At 51.3% G+C, this 20,022-nt stretch overlaps 7 protein-coding genes across 7 annotated transcripts; 5 read left to right on the forward strand and 2 right to left on the reverse strand.

Moving 5' to 3' along the window:
- Positions 1–234: 234 nt before the first annotated feature.
- On the forward strand, positions 235–3,297 carry L3040_008149 (uncharacterized protein; the record flags this gene model as incomplete). The annotated part of the gene is made up of 1 exon (XM_007290998.1): positions 235–3,297. One exon carries the CDS (start codon positions 235–237, stop codon positions 3,295–3,297), a length of 3,063 nt encoding a protein of 1,020 aa, XP_007291060.1.
- A 1,386-nt stretch (positions 3,298–4,683) lies between these two features.
- L3040_008150 (uncharacterized protein) lies at positions 4,684–6,383 on the forward strand (the record flags this gene model as incomplete). The annotated part of the gene is made up of 2 exons (XM_066157372.1): positions 4,684–5,274; positions 5,328–6,383. The coding sequence occupies 2 exons, from the start codon at positions 4,684–4,686 to the stop codon at positions 6,381–6,383; spliced, it is 1,647 nt and encodes a 548-aa protein (XP_066010464.1).
- Positions 6,384–7,673: 1,290 nt separating this feature from the next.
- Positions 7,674–10,290, forward strand: L3040_008151 (uncharacterized protein; the record flags this gene model as incomplete). Its single annotated transcript, XM_007290999.2, has 5 exons — positions 7,674–7,699; positions 7,783–7,960; positions 8,013–8,384; positions 8,445–9,881; positions 9,943–10,290. 5 exons carry the CDS (start codon positions 7,674–7,676, stop codon positions 10,288–10,290), a joined length of 2,361 nt encoding a protein of 786 aa, XP_007291061.2.
- Positions 10,291–11,954: 1,664 nt separating this feature from the next.
- Positions 11,955–12,861, reverse strand: L3040_008152 (uncharacterized protein; the record flags this gene model as incomplete). Its single annotated transcript, XM_066157373.1, has 4 exons — positions 11,955–12,238; positions 12,294–12,549; positions 12,650–12,727; positions 12,826–12,861. 4 exons carry the CDS (start codon positions 12,859–12,861, stop codon positions 11,955–11,957), a joined length of 654 nt encoding a protein of 217 aa, XP_066010465.1.
- Positions 12,862–13,175: 314 nt separating this feature from the next.
- Positions 13,176–13,802, forward strand: L3040_008153 (uncharacterized protein; the record flags this gene model as incomplete). The annotated part of the gene is made up of 2 exons (XM_007291001.1): positions 13,176–13,326; positions 13,456–13,802. 2 exons carry the CDS (start codon positions 13,176–13,178, stop codon positions 13,800–13,802), a joined length of 498 nt encoding a protein of 165 aa, XP_007291063.1.
- A 445-nt stretch (positions 13,803–14,247) lies between these two features.
- On the reverse strand, positions 14,248–16,460 carry L3040_008154 (uncharacterized protein; the record flags this gene model as incomplete). Its single annotated transcript, XM_007291002.2, has 3 exons — positions 14,248–15,911; positions 15,958–16,236; positions 16,310–16,460. 3 exons carry the CDS (start codon positions 16,458–16,460, stop codon positions 14,248–14,250), a joined length of 2,094 nt encoding a protein of 697 aa, XP_007291064.2.
- Positions 16,461–16,985: 525 nt separating this feature from the next.
- Positions 16,986–19,270, forward strand: L3040_008155 (uncharacterized protein; the record flags this gene model as incomplete). The annotated part of the gene is made up of 2 exons (XM_007291003.1): positions 16,986–17,412; positions 17,463–19,270. 2 exons carry the CDS (start codon positions 16,986–16,988, stop codon positions 19,268–19,270), a joined length of 2,235 nt encoding a protein of 744 aa, XP_007291065.1.
- Between the last annotated feature and the right edge of the window lie 752 nt (positions 19,271–20,022).

Raw genomic sequence — 20,022 nt, forward strand, 5'->3', positions numbered from 1 at the left:
GAATCAACTGTCACAGCCTTGCCCAGTCTTCCCACCAAGGATCATGTGATATCGCTCCATCCACGAATTATTCTTAACGCCATGAAAGTCGCGTCTCCATCATGCCAACATCCCGATTCCCGACTCCAACGAACGAAAAATTGCCTACGAAACGCCTGCAAGCCAACCCTGAGACAATGAGCCATCTGATACCGCTGGAGATATCGTGGCGATGACTCTCCTCACGCCAGGACAATGAGCGCTTCTATGGACGTCCCACACTCACAAAACACCGCACCCGTCCTCGAATTCCGATGCCTCTATACAGCAGATCTCCGGCGCAAGCAGAAGCGATGGCAGGATGGCAAGCTCAAGTACCACACATTCAACAAGCGGGTAATGGTCTACGACGAACGGGCCAATTTCGTGGGAGATACACACTGGAAGGGTGATGCGTTCGAGGAAGGCGAGGAGCTAGAACTCGATCGGGGAAGCATCATTGTCGAGGTCCAAGAATGCATCGGGAAGAAACATCAGGATCTTACCGAGCTGTTGGACAAGCGAGTAAAGGAAAGGGAAGAGAGGGTCGCAGCGAAAGCTGCTGCATCGCCATCTGCCTCCCTGTTAAGATCTCAAGCTACCCCGGCAGGCTCAGGACTTTTGCGACCGAAGCCACTCAAAGCCGTGTTGACCCCAACTGGCCATTATGGTAGAGCTGTTGCGCCCAATATATCTCCATTTGAACAAAGGCAATTCGCAAACGATGTTAATAAGCCAGCGGCCAAGCGAAGGAGGCTGGATGATAATACCTCCAGCAAAAATGGTTACGCTCAAAATCTCATGGGAGCGACTTTGTCTTTGGCATCTTCGAAGCCATCGAGTACTCCTACTATACGGTACGAGCCCTTTAAGGCACGACCTATAGCCCAACAGACACCGGCAGATGCTATTGATCTTACCATGGACGACGATGAGGAGCTCAGGGCTGCTGATAAGAGAAGAAAGGTTGCGAGAGGAGAAAGGAAGTTGATGACGGAGAGGCCTAGCGTCAATCCGAAGAGGCACAAAAAGTCACCTCCTGCGAAGACCGGATATGCAAGTAATCTTACTGGCACACCCCTTGTCTTTTCAAGACCGGAAGCTAGAAAGCCTAGCAAAACGGTACCGGATAAGACTTTGCTCCAAGTAAGGCGTACGCGAGATGGAGACTATTCATCGGAACCAGAGGGCAGCGCAATGAGCATCGAACCACCGCTCAAGAAGATCGCCGGAGACTCTTCTTCTAACGACTTGGCCAATAGACTCGCAGGCATGAATTCGAACCCGACGAGGCTGCCCGCCAACAGCAAGATGAACAAAAAAGGGCGATCTGTTGAGCTCATAGATCTAGATGAGGAACCACCGTCAACGAAGGAGGACAACTTCCTTAACGTAGATTTCACGCTTATACCGCTGCCCAAAAAGGCAACAACGCCGAGAGAAGTAGGGACTAAATCAAGGAAGCCTGAAAAGCCGAAGGAAGCCACACAATCTCGGCCCTCATCACCGCCAATGCCGAACGTCAACAATCCAGCCCTTCAGCCAAGTAGAAGTTTCAGTAGGTCTGTGACCGAAAACTCATCTATTGTTAAGCCTACGTCTGATCGACCTCGGCCTGGGCTACGGATAAAATCAAGAGCTCCTCGGAAAATGATGATGCTTATGGACCGATCAAGCTCTCGTCCTTTGGCCAGAAGTGACTCGTTCGGGAGAAGTCGAGCGACTCCCCAACCTCTACAAATACCGAAATTAGTCTCGAATGAAACCCCGCTTTCTCAAGCAACGATGGACCTAAATGACTTCTGTCAGAAGCAAGAAGCACTACTGCAGGCTCGACTCAATGGCACACGGACCAGACCACAGTTAAGCGACGAGTCTTCGTCAGATCCTGACAATGGCATCGATGTCCAGACAATCGATACCCTCTTATCTCGAAAGGGCACGTCCATACAGAAACAAGCAGAGCCCTCTCAGAAGCGACAGTCTGCTCCAAAGTCTAGCCCTATTGCAGACTTAAGCGCACTGAATAATTGGACAGAACAAAGGGCACCACGTAAAAAGCAACCTCGAGTGGTAGCAAAAGAGAATTGTGTTCCCGATCAAGTCCCTGTCCCCAAGGAACCTCAGCCTTTACCAAAAAAGTCTAGCAGGCGCTTGGATGTTTCTCTTCCGGCAGTCCAGATATCAGGTACTGCGAATAGCAGCCCATTGCTTTCTGCTGCGTCAGAAAATACGAGGCCACTTGGGAAGGTATCGATGGGCAAGCCCGAAGACAGCATGGTGGCCCTCAATGAGCTAGATGCTAGCGGGAACGTCGAGGCCACCCCTAACGAATCTGTACTGGAAAGCTCAGCCATCCAGGAGCCAGTTGCTGCAGATTCAGAAGAACATCGTTCTGATAGTCGCGGTGTTGCTGTCAAGGCTATGAACCTTGAGCCAGTGATCGGGTCCGGTAGGCTAGCTGTCAAAGACCCTAAAGATAGGCAAACAAAGAGCGACACAACAGCGACTGCTCAAAATACACTCAATCAGAACCAGGCGATTTCAAACCAAAGGACTATGCATTCCAGCCCAGAGATTGAGGAGTGCCCCATTCTCACTAGCCCACCTACTACAACATCAGGTCGCCCGAAGACCTCGAAAGCTGCCAGTCCGAGATCTAACTGCGAACCTGAGCATATCAGCAGTACCATCCAGTCGGCAACTGCCCGTTTTAGAGCCATGATTAGCCCGTCAAATTCCATCGCCAAGACGAGATCACCGCGTCCAGACTTGGGACTTTCTCGCCTCATAGATGTTCCGGGAAGCAAGGAGGCCTCAAACGATATGGTAACGAAACCTCTCACGGGACCAACCCCAATCATCGATCAGGAATTAGATGCTGCGCCAGAGCGTCGCAGCGGTGCAGGCTTCAGCTCACCAAACTCCCTCGCAGCTATCTCAGCAGCCCCAATTTCCCCAGATTTTTCGGTTGAAAATCTCAAAATGGGCCTGCCCAGAGCAATACTGGCCAATCCAGCGACTCGTGGGAAATCCTTGCAGACTTTGGCAGCCAGTACCAACGATACGGCGACTCCTCTGTTTAATAACCCTATGCCACCACCTGCGCCACGGCTTTCGAGCCGGCCCGAACGGATCCAAGCGTTACTGAGGGAAGACAATGGGGCTGATCAAGACAGTGAAGGGCCAGTCAGAGAAGCATCGGTTGTTGGGCCGTGGTCTAGGGAAGCATTTGACCTTTTCGGTCTTCATGGACCTCCTCAAAGGCCGGAAGCATAGCTACCAAGTGCTCTAGAAGGAAGAATTCTTCAATACAACCGCCATTGGCCCAAAATATGCCACTTTCTCTGAACCGCTCCTCAAAAGGGTACGTTCAGATCCTTCTAGATTCCAATTTACAAAGCAGAAACGGAATGGTGTATAGCACAGAACAGATTGGGATGTGGGAACCAGTCGAGCTTAAATATCCGAAAATCCATCGGAGCATGAGCACAACGCGCAACAAAGCGCGAAAAGTGCTTCCCAGACAGGTAGAATCAGACCGGATTCAACTTCACCAACTTCTGTCGAGTTCCTATTGTCCCAGTGGGGACTCGACATTCGGTGCGTCATGCAAAGAAAGCTTCGTTGATAAGTGGAGCCGCCGAATAGCACTTCAGGTCAAAGTTGACTTTGAATAAGCGCTCAAAGTTCCAGGAGCGGAAACGACACTGACTGCGACGTGCAACAAAAATGTTCTTTGGGGAGATTCGCCCCGAGGTATTTCTAATTTACCCTCTTCATCTAAACTCGAGTCGGTCATTCATGGCGAAGACAGATGCGAAGAAAGGGCAGAGGGCGCGATGCCAATTGCAATAGTACTGCTTTGCATCGATACACAGCTCTACACCTCCTTTGCACTTTCGATTTAGTAATTCCTCCAGCATTCATTCCATGCATTCCATGGCATGAACTATTAGTTCTCGTTCTTCACTGCTCCGCCACCGAGCTTATCGGCGCGATGAGATCACGATGCTGCTCTGTTCTGCAGTGCGGGCTCTTTTGAGATAATCGGTGCTCTCCGCGCCTCAGCCACATTTCCACTCCCCACACCAGCTCTCCGCTGCATGCTATGTTGCGCCTCACTGCATTCCTCCCTTTTTTCGTACTCAACTTCACTTTCCAACTCTCGACCATCAAAATATGTAGTATTACGTTTCAACTGGCTCCCACAATGAAGCTATGGCTTCGAGCGTTCGTTCTCATCGATGGCCTGTTCACCGCTCACTTTGGCCGTTCGTGAGTAATCGTCGCCTCGATTCTGTCACCAAATATATGTTGGAATATCCGCTAGGCCAAAATTCGGGTCGCATTCAGGTCGCATTCAGGTCGCATTCAGGTCGCTGCACAGCCTTTTCTGCCTTACGGCGGAGCCTGCGCTATACAGCCTTCAGGTATTTACAGTTGAGCATCGCCTTAAGTTTAAGTGCGATCTCTATTATCTGTTTCGTTCAAGCTTCTTCAATTTCTCTGTATTAGAAGTACTTCCAATCGTTACAGTCGCCACGGGGCTGGATCTTGCACCGATCGACACGCTGTCTGTCGTTGATGGGTTCCTGCCTGCCTGCCTGCTTGACACTGAGCGCGCCAACCACAAACAGTCCTAACCTTGAGTCCTCCCTTACCATGCTCGATTCATCACAGATGAAGAGAGACAGATCTTCACGGCGAAATGTCGCCAACTCGAATCTGCGATCCAGGCACCGGCAACCGCTTTCCCTCTCTATCAGAACGGCAAATTATGCGACCCTACCAGCAATGCAGCAAGCTCCGACCCCGCAGTCCTACCCTATACCAATATCACAGGACAAACAAAAAAGAGCTCTAGAGCTCTATATAGGATACTGCGATGCCGTATTCAATGAGAAGGCAGGAGCGAGCCAAGAGCCTCAAACTGCCGCCAGCCATCTCGATGGTTATCACTTGAGCGTTTCAGGCCCGCCCACCACTCACTCAGCAACATCGTACGCTTCTTCGCGAATCAGCGTAACACACTCTAACTACGACAACAAAACTGATCTATCCTCAGTCGTCTCATTTGGTGACGAGGATGAGCCAACATCTGCTGCTGGGAGAGCTAAGGGAGAGATGAGGTCGTTTGATGGGAAGAGTGTTAAACAACGGAGAAGAAAAAGGCTCGACCCAGTCGCAAGGGCGAAGGCGGCATTGATACGCCACCTTGGATCGTGCTCGGTATGCAACTTTCGTCGAGTCAAGGTAAAGCTGCCAAAGGCTGGTCTTTTGTTTTGTTGTTCTGACTGGATGCGCAGTGCCCTTTCGAACACCACGACATTGCCCTCCTCGAAAGGCTTCGCCAAGATCTCTTAGCAGCAGAACGACCTCGGGCCGGCCAGCATTCTAACTCCTCCATCTTGAGCTTATCGCAACAGACCGCTACTTCGTTATCTGTATGGCAGGAGACCGGGCCTACCGGGCCTGGTGTCTCGCAGACTGATGACTTGATGGGAATCGGAGCGAACTCCGATTTCGACCAGGCTTTGGGTGGATTAGGCGATTTGGACCCGACCCAGTTCGATATACAATCTTCCGGTGATATAGCCTATGGAGACGACATACTGAGCAGCATCCCAGCCCCAGCTCTTCTGCATGTTGGCACAGACCTTCCGAATTTCGGCCCTAGCCCGTATAACACTTACCAGGACGGACAAATGATCGCAATAGGTGTACATCGCAGTGGATATTTCTGGTGCCAACACCTCGACGAACTATGCCTTGAGTTCTTCAGCACTAGCGAGCAGTTGCAGAGCCATTTTGAAACGGTGCATTTTGCATTCACGCGCATCGATCCTGCCCACCGCTTTATATGCTCGCAGTGCAGGCACATGAATATTGACTCAATTTCACCATGCTCAAACTGTTTCCAAGTTGGCACCGTCGAGCTGTGGATCTGCGGGAACTTGATTCCGATCGCCTCCTTCCACCCCCATGCTCCAGAGCCGCACAGTCTGGCCAGCTTCACTCCGGACACGGTTTTCTCACCCACGTCTTATCTTACCATGAATGATCCGCCATGGGACCAGGACCTGAGTAACGGGAACCCCGGCAGCTACACGAACACGGGGAACAACACTTTTGGGGGCGGAGGTGGGAACGGATCTGCCTTTGGCGGGAGCCAGCCCGACTCGACCCAGTATCGGACTACTCGAACTACGGCATCAACCGGTTCCGATGTAACACATATACTGGCGCCAGACAACTCGCCACAAGGCCGATGTCCCTATCTTATAGGTACGGAAAATCCCAACCGGCATCTCGACCCCATCGACCTCTCGTTTTTCTCCTCGTCCTTTTTGCTATCATCATGATCACCCTAGTCTTTACCCATGCCCACGCGTGGGTATTTGCTACAGCCCGCCCCCCAAGGCTGTTCCTCGTCTCACTCCTGGAATGCGCAAGTGTGTACCGTTACTGGGGGTCACTGGTATGATGGGGTCCTTTGGGCCTGGTTGTCCATCGGTACGAAACAGATAGCAGGTCGCGGCGGACGGACCAAAATCGTGAATAGCTAGCTAGTAGGTTCCTTCAACCGTTACTCTTTCGCAGGATTTATCTCCGCGCGCAGCTTGGGACGAAGGGTGCAACGGTGATGTAGTGTAGATAAGAAGAGTAAAGACGAAGAGAGCCTAATGGTAGAACAGAGCCTAATGGTAGGCTTAGGCTGGAATTTCGCGATGGGAATACCTTTTGTATCGAACGCAGGCCGTCGATATATTATGTGACAGACGAATCGAATTATATCAAGAAGAGATTCTCGAGCGGAGAGCTTTGGAGAGGGGGAAGCTTGGTCTCTTGTTCTTTCTTTCTTTCTTTCTTTCGTGACGAGGATCTCCCCAATGATTTTCTAGCAGATGATACATGGATAATTGAGATAATGTCCTTTTCGTGTTGTACTGCATGTAAATCCGCCTCGGCCCTTACCCTTCCTTCCTTACCCAAGCAATATCTTTCTACAACTAACCTCGAGATACCCTAGCTAGCCAGTGCTCTTGATTGGTCAATTTTACGAAGTCAATGGTAGCCTTACCGAGTACTGTATTAGTAGCATGTCCGGAGCCGCAGTAACGTTAATGCGGGGGAGTCATCGAGCCAGGTTCCCTCTAAGCTTCTTTGGGCTCGCCGAATAGACAGTGGGGGTCCCGTCCTGTAGGGCTGTAGGAAGAGGCAGCACCAAGCCGGGACGTTTGATTGGCGAGTCAGTTCCCCCTGCCCCGTTTTTATCGGCAAAAGGACGTAGTGGGCTATTCCCTTTTTGATCCGGCGAAGCAAGCCGTCAAGTTAGTCAAGTCAGACTTGATCGTATTAGAAGGCACCCGGCCCCTACAACCTCGACCGCAAGGCATCCCTTTCCTTTCTCCCCTTCCATTTCGGCTTTTCCAGCAAGAAATATACCTTGCTGTCTGTTGTGTTGACGCCGCCGCCGCCGACGACCTACGTGAGTGAGGAACGGAAATTCACAACTCTCTAGATATAGATTATATTTACTTGTACTCTTCTTCTTCTCCTTCTCCTTCTTCTGGGCAATTCAGCACCTCCTTCCCGTACCAAATACGGAATACTACGAAGGGCAAGTCAGCGAAAAACGCAACCGAATTGCAATGTTTGCCTCTTTCACCATCACTCAGTAAGTAAACCCAGCTTATATCGGACTTTCCCAATGTATTTTCGATTGCGCATTTACTGACTCTTCCGCCTCTCCTCTTACAGGCCCTTCTTGGGTGCTCCTCTCCAATTCCAGCCCGCCCTGGGTTCCAAGGAGCTCGAAGCCTTGGTCAACGCCTATGTGATTGGCAATGGCTCCAAGTCGGACAAGCTGTCGGTTGTGACTGTTGAATTCTTCAACTTGGCGACAGTCGACCTCAATACCGGCGCGCTCACCCGGACAGTAAGTCAGGTGCCTTTAAGAACAGGGACAATGACTAAGTGTGATTTTCTAGTACGAGGTCTTCTTCGCTCCGATTGCCTTTGAGCAGTCCTCGACTGAATCGCAATCATCTGGATATTCTCCCCCCATCTTCACTCCATCTCCAGCCTCGTCTGCGACGTACGGCTCCATGAGCACGTCTACCCCCAATGTGACTCCTACCCGAATGCTGGGCTCGGCGAGAGTCACCAAGAAGTCGGCGAAGGTGACAAAAAAGCCAAAGATTGAAGAGGCTCGTTTGCCAGGCTTCTCCATCATGACCAAGGATGGAGTCGATATTACGACGACTGCTGGTCGAGGGACCAAGACCAAAGAGCAGAGAGAGCACGCGCACCTGATGCGGATCATGAAGGCTTGCGATGCGTGCAAGCGGAAGAAGATCCGGGTAAGTTATCATGTGCCCCCTGCTCGGCTGTGGCTTGTGAAAGACTAATCGGAACTGCAGTGCGATCCTTCTCATAGGAGATCCCCTCAAAAGAACATGGCCCAAACTCCCACGTCGTCTACTACGAAGACGTCGTCCACCGTCTCGAATGGCCCAAGTCCGCAGTACGAAAGTAGCGGCCATACCTCCTCACTGACGAGGCAATCCACTCAGGCTACACAGGGTGCTTTCACGCCTTTGAATGCCATCGACGACTTCATTCTCTTTCCGGAGGATGCCTCTTGGAACCCCGAGATGTCACAAACGAGCCTCGGACAATTCAATTATGATCTGAACGACATGAATCTAACGAATCTCGATTTCCCAATTGATCATGAATTGGATTTCTCTTTCGACCAGCAAGCGTTCATGAATAACTTCCGTATCCCACTCCACCAGCAACCATACGACGGACCACAAAACTACTCTTCCACCCCGCACATGGCTCACCTCAACGATACGCCGGGCGATATGTTCGATCTGGATCAATTACTAGATCCGAATGCGTTTGGCCCAGAGCAGACTCGACCTCATCCTGCTGGGAACGATCAACACTCTAGCCCAACCTGCGCGGGCGTCGAATCTCGCTCATCAATGTCAGCAGGCACGAATACTACTTTGATATCCTCAAGCTCGGATTGGAGTCTGCTGGAAACAACTGTCCACAGTTCCCCTGGCGGAAATTCACCTTTGGGCTCGGCGTCTTGTGGCATCTGTCAACAGCGGGCTAGTCGGAACCAGGTAGCTAGTAATGTTTTGAGCCAGTCTACATCTGCCGCCACCGCTATGTCGGCCAGCAATGTATTCTGCGATTCAGGCAGTGGCTACGATGCTGGATCGGGTATTGTAGTTGATCCATCGGATCCGCTCGATGTTCCACTAGCACGCACCCAAGTTGCCCAACGGGACGTTTACCGCAGCTTGAACAGTCTGGCACAGGAATGTCGAAAAGTAACGGAACAGCTCCGTAGGATTGAGAGTGCCATTGGGCGGCATGGAAGCAATGCGACCGCGGTCCAGAGTGCATCTTCTGCCTCCTCCCTGGACGACAAGAGCAATGCACAGAGTCACTACATCCCGTCGCAAATTAAGGAAAGCTCGGCTTTGCGTACGCCCTCTAGTCTGGGCCTCCATAAATACAAGGGACCGTTGGATATTCGCACCATACCCAGGTCCTTTGTCGCTATGAACGGTACGCAAGCCATGCTTGGTTGGCTCCCTGCTCGACCAGCATTGACGTCTCACCAAGATGCTCAATCGATACCAGGCGAAGGCACCGAGTCTCTGGTCCGGCAACGCGTACTCCGCAAGAACTGTATGAATAACCAGGCCAGTGCCGCCGAAAAGGAGCCTCGTGTTCTCTCGAAACCCGGGACGTCGTCTAACCTCGGCACCAGCCAAGGATTGTTGATTCTGGCAGTGCTTGCATTCCTGGCTTCTCTGATCCTCTGCTCGAAGGTATGCATCCATCTCACACATACCCGCACCGTTCAGGGCCCTGCAGCTAACCAGTCCACAGTTATGTGCACCAGACCCTCTCCCCGCCAGCTCTATGGGATCCAATATCTGCGACACAAGGACCGACCCCACCCCCCTCATCCCAGTATCCAAACTCGTTCTCCACGCCGTCCTGATTTTCGCCCAATTACCCATCTCCATGATCGCTCACACGAATATAGCACGTGGCGGCGGCATCACCATGCACTTGCTGCATCTCCTAGCCAACTGGAGCAAAACAAAATCCACGTCCCCGCTGCGAAGACAAGATTCCGGGTACAACGCGGCCTGGCCTGTCTTACTGGCAGAAGCTACAGCCAGCCGCTCGCTCCTGGATTCATTCGTTCCTCGCGTCGTGGGTGCTTTCTAAATAGCGCTCTCGCTTCGGACTTGGCGTGGTAGGGTGGGAGATTTGCGCGGAAGAGGAAGGTGCAGATGATGTACGCCATCGCTGTCGTTATCATTAATGTTGTTATTGTTTTTGTTTTTGTCGTAGGCCATCACGGCAGTAACGTAATCCATACATCCATGAATAGTCCAGCTATATTCATATATTCATTCACTCATTCATTCATTCCTTCCTCCCGTCCGTCGACTGATTAATCTCCAGTCATAAAATGAAATGAAATGTAAAGTGATAAGTAAGAAGTATCCAAGTATAACGAAAGAAAAAGGAAAGGGGAGGAAGGGAAGAAGGGGGGTACACATCTCGGCTATCCATCTCTCTTTCTATCCCCCACTCCACAGAGTGTTTGAAGTACGAAGCACGGAGTAAGAAAAAGCGAATGATATAGATATAGATATAAACAATAAAACTGAAAGAAAAGAAAAAAACCTCACCATGTAGGAAGGAACCCACACGCCCGTCCCAGTAGAAGTAAGTAGGCAAATCTAATCTAATCTAATCAATCTAGAAGGGGAAAAAAAAGAAACGGAAAACGATTAAAGATTTTCTTGATAGGGGTCTATAAAAAAGAGGGGGAAACGAAAAGGTTGGGTGTGATTGGTGTTTACTTATTTTATTACTTATTTTATTACTTACTTACTTACTTGCCTACTTACTTGCCTACTTACCTACTTGTTTAGTACTGCCCTAGCTACACAGCTACAGCTACAGCCAATCTAACCTATCCTAATCTAATCTATTCATCTTTTATAACTCCCCTTCCTCCCCTCTTCCCTCTTCCCTCTTCCCTCTTCCCTCTTCCCTCTTCCCTCTTCCCTCTTCCCTCTTCCCTCTTCCCTCTTCCCTTTCAACCCCCTCTTCCCGAAAAAAAAAGAAGAAAAAAAAAAGAAAACGATAATGATAAAGGCCCTATACTCTAATAGTAACCCACAGCCAGCAAATCACACCACACCACGCCACGCCAAGCCTATGCAACACCATGCAACACCACGCAACACCTAGAGGCGAGGAATAGATCCGCTCTGTAGGGGCGTTGGATATATACGTTAACGTGTATGTACACACGGATAGGGACGTGTACTCTATTTGGTTGGTTGATTGAGATAATTGAGATTGGGTAGTCGGTCGGTCGGGTTTGCTTTACTGCTAATGCTACTGCTCCTGCTACGTGTTAGGGAGCATACATATATACATATATTTGAGAAAGAAGAAGCTGGGGCTCTGGGGGATTGGGAACTGACACTCTTGAATCCCCCGACTCCTACATCCAGACAGTTCTTCGATTGATTTTTTTTGATTGTGTACGGGCAGCTCTCGATTCGATTTTTTTCTATCTTTCACTCGGCGTGCTGTACCTGCCTCTCTGGGAGCAAGGTTTAAGAACCAGCTCATCCAGGCATGGTACTCAATTCCGAGGCCGGATTAAATAATAAGAAAAACCCAGGACAAAAAAAGATGAGACCCATGCGCCACCATCTCACACAGGATCCTGCACCTGACCTAACCCAACGAACGCCATGCCACCCAGCCAAACCCGCTCTCTTCTCCCTCCCTCCCAAATAAACGACACTATGCCACCCAACCAAATCCGCCCCCCCCCCCCCCCTTGCCTCCCAAATAACCGACACCTAAGATCTCAAAGCTCTGAGGCGCTCCCCTAGACCATCCTCCTCAACTTCGGTCGGTCCGCTCTTGACTGGCGCAGCAGTAACCGCTTTCGCACCCTCCATCTCCTGCTGTAGCTCCACGCCCGCCTCATCGGCAACCTGGTTCATCAGCCGGTCGACATCCTCCTGCGGCGTCCCAACCGCAGTCGCGGACGTAGTGGCATTCTCGTAGTATCCCGTCGCGACGTCGAGGTCTTCGAACTGCGTCTCGAATCGATCCATGACGGCTGAAATCTGTCCATTCCCTATCGCATTAGCCCAAGCCCTTCCTGAAACGCGACACGCATGCCATTTCGGCACAGAGATGGGGGGAGAGGGTGGGTATTGCACTGCGCACCTTCTCCAGATCCATAGCTTTCATGGCCTGGTCCATGCCCTTGACCACATTCATCATGCTGCCCGTCACCTGCCGCATCGTTACCGCCGTCTGCACCCGACTGGCGACGGCGTCGATGCGGCTGCCCAGCCTTAGCAGGTTCAGCCGCTCGTTCTGCTTGCGGATCGCATTCTGAGCGTAGATCTTGGCGACTTCTGGGCCGTGGCCTTGCTGGAGCGCCTATAAAGCCCGAAGACGCCCATCGTCAGTTATACATTCTCTCTACCCCAATCTGTTGTCTGCTTGCGGGCGGGCGAGCGGGGAGGAGGTGTGGCCGGACCTTCTTGAGCTTGTCCTTCTCGGCCTTCTCGTCTTTCTGAGCCTTGTTGGCTTGACGGTTCAGTTGCTTCGCTGTGAACTGCGCGGTGTGTTAGCTGGGTTCGGAGGCGCCGTGGGTCTGGTGGGGGTGATGAGAGGCATCGAGTAGCTCGCCACGGCGAGTGAGTGATAACGTACCTTCAGGTTAAAGAGCGCTTTCTCGAGGCCGGACATATCTGCGGTCTTTCGAGAGCTGTATATCGTGGAATGCGGTGGTTTCGATTGTGTGTCGAGACTTGGGGTGCGATGGTTGACGATAAGTATTCCGACAAGATTGGCATCCTTGTATTCAAGAAAAGCTTGTGACGTTCGGTCGCCAAGCCCGCACGGCAGCTTTAGCGGCTGCTAGCGTACATCGACATAGGTACCCCTCCATTTCACAAACAACACTTGAAGCGGCAATGATCAACGACAGAAATTTAATCCTCCTTCTTTTCACTTTATTGTCTGCATCTGTGCTCTACCATATACGAGAGAAAGCAGTCAGAATGCCACCGAAACCCAGACTCAATGTCCAGAACTTCCCGCGTCCCCCCCTTCTCGAGCGCACACCCCGCCACCTGCAAATCAAGTGGCACGGCCATACGATCGCTGATACCAAAGAGGCATATTGGGTTTTGGAAACCTACCACGCTCCGAGTATGTTTCTTCTTTTCTATTCCACATCAAAAAAAGAAGAGACAGAAGAAAAGATAGAAGATAGAGCAAAGAAGAGAAAGCAAAGAAAATCTTTGACATCTACTTGACCCGAAAATGACAAAAATAAAGCATACTACCTCCCTCCATCATCCATCACCGTACCCCTGACCGCAACCAAGAAATCCACCTTCTGCGAGTGGAAGGGCTGGGCGACATACTACTCCCTCGCGCTCCCACCCGCCGCAAGCGACGGCGCGACGGGAGAGGCCGTCGTCCAGGACCGGGCCTGGAGCTACGAGAGCCCGACGACGGGCTTCCGGGATCTGAAGGGCTACGTTTCGTTCTATGCTGGGCCGTGGGACTGTTACGTTGATGGCGAGCTGGTGACGCCGCAGCCGGGAGACTTCTACGGCGGCTGGACGACGAGTGAGTTGGAGGGCATCATCAAAGGGGATGCGGCGACGCGGTGGATGTAGGCTGGCCGGCTGGCTCACGGTGAGGTGGAGCTTGCTATGTATGGAGTTGGACGGCCGGCCGGCTGTGGTCTAGGCGGCGCGAGAATCAGCCATGCTACACGCAAACCCAAGAACTCATAAAATACCAACTAAACCAACCGATTTTGCCAAAGGAAGGGGGAGAGGAGAGGAGAGGAGATGATGATTTCTCTTATGGCCTTGCTTCCATGCGAGGAGGAAGGCGGGAGGGGAGGGCATAGAGATAGAGATCGAGGGTATGTCTGGCAAGAGCGTGATTGACCTAGGTACCTTACCTCCTTTGCCCCGACCTTTGAATTCATGAATCGCCACAGGGGTATATACATATATACATACTGCGCTCAACTACACATACCCGGATGCCGCCGCCGTCAAGACTAGAGAAATGTCATGTCACACGCGCCATGAGTTGCATTCATGATCCATCCTAGCTACCACCCCCACCCCCAGCAGCCATCTTCTTCATCCTCTCCTCCGCTGCCCGAGCCCGCCTCTCCCTATCAAGCCTCATCCGCATCTCAGGCGTCATCCCCCTCGCTTCCTCCTCCCTCCTCTCCTGCGCCGTCTTCGCGACCTGGCCCAGCGCCAGCATCCGCCCCCTCCCCGCCGCTTTGCCCAACGGCCCGGGATCGCCCACCTTCGGTCCCTCCTCCTTCAGTCTCGCCTCCTCGGCTTTCCGCCGCTCCTCTTCCTTCTTGGCTTCTTCTTTCTTTTCCGTAGCCTCGCGCATGTCGGCATCGGCGCGCGACAGCGCCGTCGGCACGTGTGCCGAATCCCAATCCCATTTTGCGTCGCCCAGCTCGGAGCGAGCGACGCGAAACGCGTCTCGTGTTGCGCGATCGCCTGCTAGGTCGAAGGGTGTCTTTCCATCGCCATTAGATACTGTTGGATCTGCCCCAGCTTTCACGAGTAGTCCCGTAATGAGGGGCGCGGAGTTCTGGCTCGCAGCGAGATGCAGCGATGTCGGTGCGTGGAAATTCTGGGGAACATCCGGAGGCTGGAACACAAAATCAGGGGATATTTCGTTGTTTTTGAAGTAGGAGACCAGAGCTGGGACTTTGGACCGCCGGATCAAGGCTTGCAGCTGTGATGTGTGTAGGAGGGCTGTTTCTTCTTCTTCGGACAATTTTGGGGCTGCAGGCACTGCTTTCTTGGCGGCTTTTGTGTTTTCCTGTTTCGCTGCTTCTTCTGCGGCGAGTTTTGCTGCAGCTATAGCTGCTTCGTCTACCTCTAGCACCTTGACCCGTGTAAGTTCGACAAAAGACCGCATGAGCTCGTTTTGTGTGGCACGACGGGTGCTGAATGGAAACCCTCGTATCCTTGGGTCATTCTGTCGCAACACCTGTCCATCGTAGGGACCAAAAAGTGTTCGCCTGTTAGTACTCCCCGTTGCCCTCACAAAAATCAACTCGGATGTATCGATCATCCCCTTCCAGTCCTGAAGTAATGCTCGAACCTCTTCTACCAGCGCTTGCTCGTTGTAACGTCTCAGATCAGCACCTGCTGAATGTGCAGCACCTTTTGCATTGTCGTTCGACGATTGAGCACCTCCCTGCTTCCGGCGTGTAGTGTATCGATGGAACGTCTTGTGGACTAGAACAGTCGCTTCCTTTGATATGGGACCGGTTGGTGTCGACCTGGCCTGTTTCGGTGTCAAGGAAACTACCATAGCCGCAAAGTGGCCACCTCCAATCATACATAAGAAAATATGTGGCTCCTGGTATGTTTCCGGTAACGGGACCCCACTACTCGGATTTGTAGGTATTTTCAGAGCAGGCTTGGGTGCCAGCTGCTTCTTCCTCACAATATCAAGAATTTTAGCTTCGTTTCCCTGCTCCTCGTTTGTAAATATTGCCCGATAGATTCCGAGGTAGGTATTGGTGGGCAGTGTAGACGATGCGAACCAGAGAATAGGTGCTTTGCCTGAGCCTCGTTTCCGTCTCGTAGGTGCAGAATTAGCTTCGCCATCGTTGCTATTCGATGATATCGCTGCTTGCTTCTTCAACAACGCAGTCAATGTCGTCTCTTTTGGTCCGTCGGCTTCGTCCTCGGTGTCGGATGAGTCAGAGCCCGAGAGGCTCTCATCGAGATCTAGCAGCAGTCAGTAAAAATCTCCAACTACATGGAAATTTCATACCCCCAACGAGTTTCTCGAACTCCTCTTCTGTCACCGGCTTCGCGCCTCGGATCTTTTGCTTGAGGTTGTAGCCATGTAGATCCGACCTCATGTGGCTCCTCTGGTCCTCCACGGTGTGGAATGTTACCCCGCAGAGAGAACATGACGTTGCCCCAGCAGCAGTCTCCCTCCTTAATTCTGGTAATTGATCTTGCGTGGGATTTGCATCGTCTTGCGGTCCACCTTCAGTCTCGTCCCTCCGTGTTAGAGTCGAGAGGATATCCGGAGGTAAGCCATACACTGACACAGTATTAGATTTATGTATATGTATGTACTTGGCGAGAAAAGGATAAAGAAAAAGGCACGGGCGCACCATAAAGAGGCCGTCGAGTGACTTCTTCTTTTCGCTGATCCATAGCTTCGTACGGCCTCGAGGGGTTGTCGATATATCGGATATCTTGGGTAGTGGGGAGTGGGAAGCGGATAAGGCAGTGCTCTGTCATGCGGATCAACAGTTCTTCCATTCCCGGGATACTGTAGAAGACAGGGGACTCCCCACTGACGTCATACTGGACTGGCCCAAGCTCAAGCTCAAGCTCAAGGTTCAAGCTTCCAGTGAAAGCTTCGCCTCTTCTTTCTTGATGGTCTGGGAATGGAATCAGGGAATGAATGCATCAGCATCAACATCAGCATCAGCATCATCTTGACTGCCATATGTGTGTAGCCCGGGCCTGAAAATCTAGACCTCCGACTCATCACCCTGACTGCCTGATCCATTTTCTTGGTCGACGATCGACGTTGCATCCAGAGCAGGACCTTCCTCTCCGGCGTGAACACAAACAAAAGAAACACTCCCGTCATCTACATACACTCACTAGCCTCTCGAGCTCGCCTACCCCACTTCTTAGTCAGGGCAGGCCTCCCCTAGGTAAATCGCATCTTCTTCATATTCATCTTCTCCACCTTCTCCATCTCATCCTCCTCCTCTTCTTCTTCGCTTTCTCAACCTCCTCCATCAATCCAATCTACCAACCCGCCCGCCAGGCATCATGTCGTCGTGCTTCGGGTCCAGGAAGAAGTCGAGGAGCGGCGATAGGCAGCCATTACTTCCTCAATATGAGGACGACACCTCACTCCAACGCGCTGCGCACCAGAAGATGCACACGTACCAGATGCTGAGAGCTCTTTCCAAGGGTTTCATGCCATCTACAGAGCAGACAATTGTTAACTTGAGAACACTCTTGGCCTCGGATGTGCTCAACCCGGAATTGACTGGCCTGAGTGACGACGGACGAAAATTGACCAAGTGCACGAAGCAATGGTTAAAGGAGTTTATCGACTTGCTCGCAAACAAGAACAGTGGGGATCAAGTCCAAGACTTCATCTGGTTCTTGATACACTCGAGAGTCTCTGTTGATGTCGAGGATCTGGTCCGAACGGCAACTTCGACTAGAGCAAAGGCGGATGCATCAGCGGGTATGTTACCTCGCAAGCAGTTTGAAATTAGTAAATGCTGATATCCGTAGCATATGAAAGCTTCAAAACTGTGGGGAGCCTACTGTTAACGAACTCGGACTTCAGAATCTTCCTTTCGGACCTTAACACCATCGGAAGACAAGTATTCGCAGATACTGCCAACACCGTTTCAGAGGTCGCTGGCCAGGCCGCTAAGAAAATTGAACCATCCGCTGAAGCCTCGGAGACTCTCAAGAACCCAGGCAGTGAGAATGGCCCAGCTCCTACGGGGGAGGACCTTGGTGCCGAGGCTGCCGAGGTTGCAGAGGTCATTGCAAACGGTATCAAAAAGACCGGGGAAGAGGCAGGCGTGAGTCTCAAAGAGAACATCACCGGAGACCAAAGAGAAACGCTCGTCTACCGTCTCAAAGCTGCAGTTACCAAGCTTCGCAAGAGGAATGACTACTCCGATTCCGTGTCCACAATTGGTCTTTTGATCAATAGATACGCCAAAGTATACTCCAGAGCTGTGGACAAGACTCTCAGTACCGTATCCGAAGATATCGAGACAAATGAAGAGCTCGACCGGGCTATCAAGAACGGATGGTCTTTGGTCAGCTCTTTTGGAGACAAGCAAGCCTGGAAGGAGCTGGAGAAGCGGGTCAACAAACTCATGGAGCACTCTCAGAAGGATCCGGACTTCGAAAACCTCATGGAAGAGCTTGCCACATCGATCCAAAAGATGCTTACCGATCCCGACTTCTTCGAGTCAGCCAATAACAAGATTGAAGAGCTAAAAGAGAAGTCCAAGGAAGTCGGTACAGACTCTCCTCTTCGCAAGGATGTCGATGCTGTTATCCATCAAGCCCGAAAAACATTCGACTTGGTGGTCCACGACCAAGACGTCTCCAAGCTTCTCCAAACAACCCTCAGAATCTGGAACATCATATCCCCTGCCAATAGTATCACCAATCATGACCTTTTCACCGACGCCCACACAGTCTTCATTCCACTCCTCATCTCCGCCATCCAGTACATTCCCGTCCCTCGCCTCGAGATCTCCGCCCCCGAAATCGACCTGCTCCTGGAAAACCTCGTCATCGAACCTGGCCGCACAATCAACCACACCTCATTTCTCCCATTCCGTCTCAAGATAGAAACCTACAACGACCTCTCCATCCGTAAAGCTCGCTTCCGCACCATCAGCACCGTGAATTCTCTCGTTACAATCAAGGCTCAAGGTCTCTCCATCCGCGCCGAGGAGGTCGGCTTCTGGCTGCGCGCTCACAAAGGCCTGCTCCGTCTCGCCGATCAGGGAATCGCTTCGTTCGAGCTCGATGACCGAGGCTTTGACATTGAGCTCGATGTTGAGATCGGCAAGGAACGTCTCGAGAAGATACTTACGCTGAAGAATGTACGGGTCAAGATCCATCATCTCAGCTACACGTTGAGAAAGAGCAAGTTCGCCTGTCTAGCCTGGATCTTCAAGCCTTTCCTGCGTCCTATCTTGCGCAAAGTCATCGAGCGCCAGGTCTCTACCGCTATCGCTGATTTCTTCCACGCTGCGAATCGCGAGTTGTTGTTCGCTCGGGAGCGTCTGCGCGCGACTCGTATCTCAGATCCCCAAGATCTGGGAACTTTCTTCAAGGCTATCATCACACGGTTGACGCCCGAGGAGGATCCAGATCTTTACACCAATGTCGGTGTCCGAGGTGCTGCTGGTGAGAGAGGCAATGTCTTCTCGGGTGTGTACGCGCCTGGTAGCGTTGTCAAGCTTTGGGACGAGGAAGCCGCGAAAGCAGGCGAGGTGGTGGACGACAACGCCAGCCAAGGATGGAGGAACAAGATATTTGAGGTGCAAGCGCGATCGCTGTTTTAAGCGCGACGGTGAGGATCAAAATTTTATGACGGAAAAATGAGGGCTGGGAAGGGAAGGAACTGGGGGAGTTTTTCTGGGGCTTGCTTTTTCGCTGACATTACGACAAGCATTGAACTTTTCTGCTTAAAAACAACTTGAGTTATGTACCTTAATAACTAGCTTTTCATTTCTGATATTCTGAAACGAAAACAGTGTTCCTGTTCTTTCCTTTTCATTTTATTTCACTTATTTCCAGTCGATGATTCCTAAGCACTATGGGATAGATCAGACAAGCGAGTTCTTGTATATATTACGGCCTCCATTCCCAACTCTCTAATTGTGGGTTTCGTTGGGTGAAGTGAGTAGAGGATTTATTTTTGGAGCTTTTGAAGAAGGAGAAAAGAAGAAGAAGAAGAAGAAGAAGAAGAAGAAGAAGAAGAAGAAGAAGAAGAAGAAGAAGAAGAAGAAGAAGAAGAAGAAGAAGAAGAAGAAGAAGAAGAAGAAGAAGAAGAAGAAGAAGAAGAAGAAGAAGAAGAAGAAGAAGAAGAAGAAGAAGAAGAAGAAGAAGAAGAAGAAGAAGAAGAAGAAGAAGAAGAAGAAGAAGAAGAAGAAGAAGAAGAAGAAGAAGAAGAAGAAGAGTAGCGGGTTGGATTCAAACGATGGAGCTTCTGAGTATAAATAAGCGGGTGCTGGATCAGTTTTGTTCGCTTAGTCATATGACCATCGCCTCGCGTAAAACAACCACGAGCGACGTCGACCTCTCCAGCCCCATC

This window comes from Drepanopeziza brunnea, assembly GCF_022702325.1.
Source record: "Drepanopeziza brunnea f. sp. 'multigermtubi' strain 214-2 chromosome Unknown ctg15, whole genome shotgun sequence".
In the NCBI taxonomy this organism is placed as follows: domain Eukaryota; kingdom Fungi; phylum Ascomycota; class Leotiomycetes; order Helotiales; family Drepanopezizaceae; genus Drepanopeziza; species Drepanopeziza brunnea.